General features: G+C 39.9%; 1 protein-coding gene across 1 annotated transcript; it reads right to left on the reverse strand.

Moving 5' to 3' along the window:
- Positions 1 to 3996: 3996 nt before the first annotated feature.
- Positions 3997 to 5457, reverse strand: LOC133299363 (glutathione S-transferase F9-like). Its single transcript, XM_061498822.1, has 3 exons — positions 5293 to 5457; positions 5156 to 5204; positions 3997 to 4723 (listed from the first exon to the last, which is right to left on the reverse strand). Exons 1-3 carry the CDS (start codon positions 5434 to 5436, stop codon positions 4269 to 4271), a joined length of 648 nt encoding a protein of 215 aa, XP_061354806.1. The 5' UTR covers positions 5437 to 5457; the 3' UTR covers positions 3997 to 4268.
- Positions 5458 to 5919: the final 462 nt, after the last annotated feature.

Genomic DNA, 5919 nt, shown 5'->3' on the forward strand with positions numbered 1-5919 from the left:
ACAACCTAACTTGCACGAGATTCAACAACCGAAACTACTGGTAGTCCCGAGGGGACGACATCCTCCTATAATAGTTAGCAGTACTGAACAAGCGAGTCATCGGTCGGGGGAAAGAAAAGGACCGCCTTTAAAAAGAAAAAAAAAGGACATCGCTTTAATCCTTGAGAACTTCCTTGATGATTTAGTATTCCTATTGATTCTAAGGGAGAACGGAGAACGAAGGACGGAGTGGAGGATGGAGGCGGATCGGTTGGAACGCGGGCTAGCCGGCCGGGAGGTTCGATTCCTCCCCGATTCCTATTTACTCGATCCATTGTTCCCTTGTTCGTGCAATCTTAAGGTTCATAGTCCTTTAGCTCTTATTACAGTGGTTGACACAGGTTGAATGATACAAGCAGGAAGCAAACAACAGGAAGAACCAGAGCGGGTGTAGATGCTCGTGAAGGAACGGGAGCTGAAGCAGAATTGGTCAACGAGTAGGAAGACTTGGAAATTCTTTGGAAAAAGGTGGCTAACACTAAGATGCCTATAACTACAATGGTGGTCATCATCGCTATGGCATGCACTGTGGCATGTTCTATGGTGCCTAGCCTATGCTGCTGGCCAACTACAGATCGATAGTGAGATTCTGATGCTATGCAGTTACGGATGCTCGTAATAGAGATTATGATCTTCGTTATCGGGAGTAAGATCCAGAATTTAGTGAAAGTAGGGATCCTAGTGCTAGTGATCGGGGTTCTGTCTTTCGTGATCGTTAGGAAGAGCCGGATGCTAGTGATCTATATTTTGATGTTTGGGATCGAAAGATTCTTATGTTCGTAAGCGAGACTCCAGTAGCACCAGCAACAGCAAATAAGCTACCACCTGATCTTGACCCTGACAGAACGGAATTCAAAGTTGAAGAAAAGTAATGGTTGAAGAACCTCGTCTCACATCTCTTCCTGGCCAAGGTGGGAAAAGCACAACTCCGTCCAGTATCTTTCCCTGTTCCGATATAGCCTAATATCCCACCCAGTAGAAGTGTGGATGGACCGGCGTGGATAGGGGAAAGCCTGTCCCACCATCATATAGTCCAATTCCTTTCAAGTGCCAGCATTCCTTTGTACGCATATCTAGGCGCAGTTCCAGTAGATGACCTTGTTGATCCGGGACCAGAGCCTGTTGACTAAGTAGCAGATAGACCCTCGGAGGGGACGCCCGCACCAGACTCAACTGAATGCGATAACCTGCCAGGATAGCCAAATAAGTCACCAGTACTGTCAAACTCCATCAGAATACTTTATGGAATTGTAACAGAACTATTGGCTGGTATATTGGATAGCCAATCATTCCATTCATCACGAGGATATCTGGTAATGGATGACCATAAATAAGGCTGCTGATCCTTTCGATGTAAGCTTCTGCGTCATTCCTAATGCTAATGCAGGGTTAACAGACATCGATAAACGGAGCATAGCGAACCAGAGTCACTATGATGTAAAATTGGCAAATATGCCTCTTTCACGGCGAGACTGACCAGGTCGCTTACGATCCGTTGGCAGAGCCTTCCAAGTCGGTTCCCACGATATTCTTCCCTGGTAAAGGGGGCGTGAGAGGGCTTGAGATAGGTACCGATTGGCTAGTTTACGTATCTCGTAGCCAATCTCTGACTTCTTCCAATTTTTGAACGTCAGACATAGGATCAGTTATGCTAGCAAACAAAGACGGAAAAATCCGTTTTGCTAACTTAATCGCTCTAGATAAACTAAAGAACGATAAGTAGAGTTTCACTAGCATATCAGCTTTGTCATCCCTTTTATAGATTTGTTGTCTATGAAAGGATGGTATGATCCTAGGGTAACCTGATCTAGTGAGTGATACGGGTACAGATAGTTTAGTATGAATATCATACGGGGTAATCCCACCGTACGCCTGTTGAAGTGTTACTGCGCACTGCGTCAGATATAAAGCAGTAAACAGAGCGCCTGACCGGCGATTCATATAAACTACCTGCTTGGCAAAGAGGTATGCTCCGATACAGAGCTCCTTGGTTAGGTTAGACCATCAGTGACTACAAAAAGAAACTTATTACACATTGACTTTAGTAGCCGAAGATCTTCCACCATTTGATGAGTCTAACTATAGATATCCTATAAAAAAAAGGTATTCCATATGGAAGCCATTTATCTAAATAGATAAGCTTCCTACGCAGGTTTGGTTACCTGCATGAGGCCGCTTGATATCATATCTTACCAGCCCCACCCGGGTGGCTTCCGCTTCACCCCCAGTTGCTCCATTCTGGATCCCTGAGTGATAGAATAGCTATAAGCTAGCCCACCAAACCTCACCTTGATGAGTTTCACTAAGAAACCCATTGGGGGGTGCCTATGTGACTAACATAGGGCTCTGCCTTACCAAGCAGAGTGAGGTTAGAAACTCCAATTTTGTGAGAGGACTGACCCTGGTGAGAACCAGCCTATCACGCCACCGAGGTTCCGCCTCGTTGGCCTGAGTCTTGCGATCTAAGGGTGAAGGAGTCATCCAGCCACCGGGATTGGTTACCCGGCCCTATCCGTATCTACATCTACGTCCTGATTGAGTTACATAGAAACTAAGAGAACTTGAAAGCAAGAGATCCAACAGGAATGAAATGAATATATATTTATAAATATAGTTAAAAATCCCCCGAACCTCTGATCCGATAGCAGCTATAATATGCATCTACGACTAGCTACAGGAACTAGATGAAAACTTCTACAACAGGGTATCGAAGAATGCATTCTGACATCGAGTCCTCAATCAATGTAGATGATTCAACAAGGTAGACCGAAGCAACTCGTCGATCAGCTATCACCACATCGTTGCCGAGAATGGCATAGCGATCAAACTAGTGACTGTCTACGGCTTATGCCTTCACTCGGGGGAGAGCACCCATCCAAAAAGAAGAAAAGTGAAGAAGTGACGTCCAAACCACCCTCGGATGGACCTAAACTAGACTCAGTCCGAGCTCCTGGGTCCAAAGTAGAGTGGCATGGAATCGGCCGGAAAAGACAGATCTGAGAATTGCGTATATTGAGTGAGATGCCGCTTCAAAGATGCTGCTTACCTAGGATGGTTGGTGTGCTTTTTGCTCCTTTGGCTTTCTTTCTCCCGGAGACCATGCCATTCCTCGACACCGACCTTCAAAGCTTATCGTTTCTCAAGCTGCTTGAGATAATTTTATCTCTGGCTACTAAATCATAACCGTACAAAGATGGATCAACGGTGATAAAGGAAGAGAGAGAAAAAAGAAATCATAACCATTCAAAGGTGAATCAATTAATATAAGGAAATAAATAAATAAAACGACGTAGTTTTGGAGTTGTCGGAGATAATTTTATCTCAAACTGCTTGAGAAATATTTTTCCCATATATATATATATTACTTTGTACATTGTATGGATTTTTATCATTAGTAATTAGTGTTTTCTCAAAAAACAGTTAATATGCATAAATAATTTAAATGAATTTTTGTTTTACAAATTCAAAATAGATATTATTATTTTAACATAAAAGATGTTACACAGAACAAAGTTTTGAATTAAATAAAAAAACTGTTGAAACTTTCAGTAATTTATGATAAAAGATATGATTATTAGTGTAGTTTTATAAATATTTTAAATTATATAAATTTGAGGTGATGCAATTAGTATTTAAGTATATTTTGCGTTATACAAATAAATTTATTGATTTAAATTATATATAGCTTAATTATATCAAATCTGAGCTAATGCCCCTAGAAGACTAGTGAAGCACAACTTTGCACACGCAACTCTCAATAGTACATTGTAAACGCTCACTCTTGAATCATTCCCGTTATTCTTCATCATCATTTGCAGCTGATAATTCTAGTATTTAGCTCAAGATTCAACTTCACAAGATTTAGATACTGATATTTATTATCGTTTCCCAACACTAAAGGCTGTTAGATTAACTTCCACACCTAGTCTTACATAGAACACAAATGCAAACGCGAAAACAAAGGATTTGGACACTACACACTTTTGAATAGCAGCATAAGGTGGTGTTGGAGAAAAAAGGACACAGTTTTTTTATGATAAATTTTACAAAGCTGTTCTTCAAAAAGAGGAAATTACCAAATCCATAAACAAACCAGAGTTCCATATCATGCAGATGGAGTCTATTTTATTCTCAAGAAGATAATATATAACACTGAAGGAACTTTCCTTCCCTCAAACTAAGTCTCTTCTTGGGGTGGTTGGAATGCAGAAGTAGAGCTAATTAAGCAGCTAGACAGGGTATTTGTATAGCTGAAGAACCTTTTTCCAAGATGGTCTGCTACTAATATCATCCCACCAAGCACTCACATGCTTCCTCTCACTTACCAAATTCCCTCTCCCAGTTTGATTCACCAAAAAATGACCAAATGAGAGATGGCTAAGATCAGCAAGGCTGAAGAAATCACCAGCTAAGTACTTACTCTTTGATAGCCTCTCCTCATAAATATCCAGCACCTTCCCAAGCTTTTCTTCACTCTCTTTAATCACTTTTTGGTCTGAAGGAACACCCAATAATGGGGCAAACAGAACATTCATAACTAAGTTGAAGATTGGTGGGTGAAAGTTCTGGGATTCCACTTCAAGCCATTGTTCCACAAGACCCCTTTCTTCTATTGTCTTCCCCAACAAGTCAGTCCCTTGGTCTTTATACTTTTCTGCATAGTATCTGATTATTGCACGAGATTCTGCAGAAAATGGTTTAGAATCAGTGTATTAGACTAAATAAATATTTCTATATTGCTACATTAGCAAATAGTAAAAAATGAAAATTTGGATAGTAGGCCTTCAGTTAAATTGTGCCAATAAATTCTATCAAACACTTTTTCTTTTATTTTTTTTAAACAATCTATTAAAGGGATTAACTTAATTATAACCCTCTTTGCTTCTTTATAAACCACAGGAATCAGAATTAGGGAAGGTAAAGATGCAGGGCATGTATGAACAGAACTAACCCCATAACTCAATCTAAGATCTTGATCTAAAGTTTGAAACACCCATATCAGTAAGGTCTCTACAAGGTGAATGATATAAAAGGAGAAATATCAAAACCACCAATCCTTAACTACATGCCAAAAAAAAAAAGCTGCAGAAAATAGTAAAGGGTCTAAGTGACTAACCATAGAGAGTATAATCACCATCTTGAATAACAGGAAGCACTCCAAAAGGCTGCATATTTATGAGAAACTCAGGATCAAGTGGTAAACTAAAAGATCAAGTGGAAATATTTCTTTTAAAAAATAAAATAAAAATGAACCTGCAAATTGAGAAACTCAGGATCCTTATGTTCTCCCTTGAAGATATCAACAGGTACTGCTTCAAACTCAATTTCCTTCTCAATCAGACACACAAGGACCCTTTTGGGGGAAGCATAGGTTGGACCAAACACCTTCACTGCCATATTTTTTCTACCCAAGTTTGAAGGCAACTTGGTTGTGTTGTGTGTCAATTAAGCTCTTGTTCTTATAAAAGGGGAAAGGGGAAATTTTTGTAAGTGTACAATACTTTTTTAAGTGTAAAATATATTTTTTTAAGCTGATGTTCCTCAACAAATATTACGAGGCTCAATTTTTTTTTTGATAGCCAAGAGGGTCAAAGCTCAAAAAATAAAAACAAAGACAGAACACCAAAACTGGAACAGAAGCTACTGGATCATCAGAGCTCGCGGTCTTCCCACTCCAGTAAGATCAGTCAGATAAATAACGTGAATGACAGGTAGTGGTTCTTCACAAAAAAGATATTGCACATCCTCATCATGTTCAAAGATAAAATTTGCCATCCAATCTGCACAAGCATTTCTTTCTCTGAACGTGTGGTTGAAACTAACCGACCAATCTTTCTGAATCCATGGTCGTATCCGAGAAATCAACTGACTCTCACGAGT

Source organism: Gastrolobium bilobum, unplaced genomic scaffold (assembly GCF_033153095.1).
Source record: "Gastrolobium bilobum isolate Gb01-03AN ecotype WA unplaced genomic scaffold, APGP_CSIRO_Gbil_v1 utg59369, whole genome shotgun sequence".
Taxonomy (NCBI): domain Eukaryota; kingdom Viridiplantae; phylum Streptophyta; class Magnoliopsida; order Fabales; family Fabaceae; genus Gastrolobium; species Gastrolobium bilobum.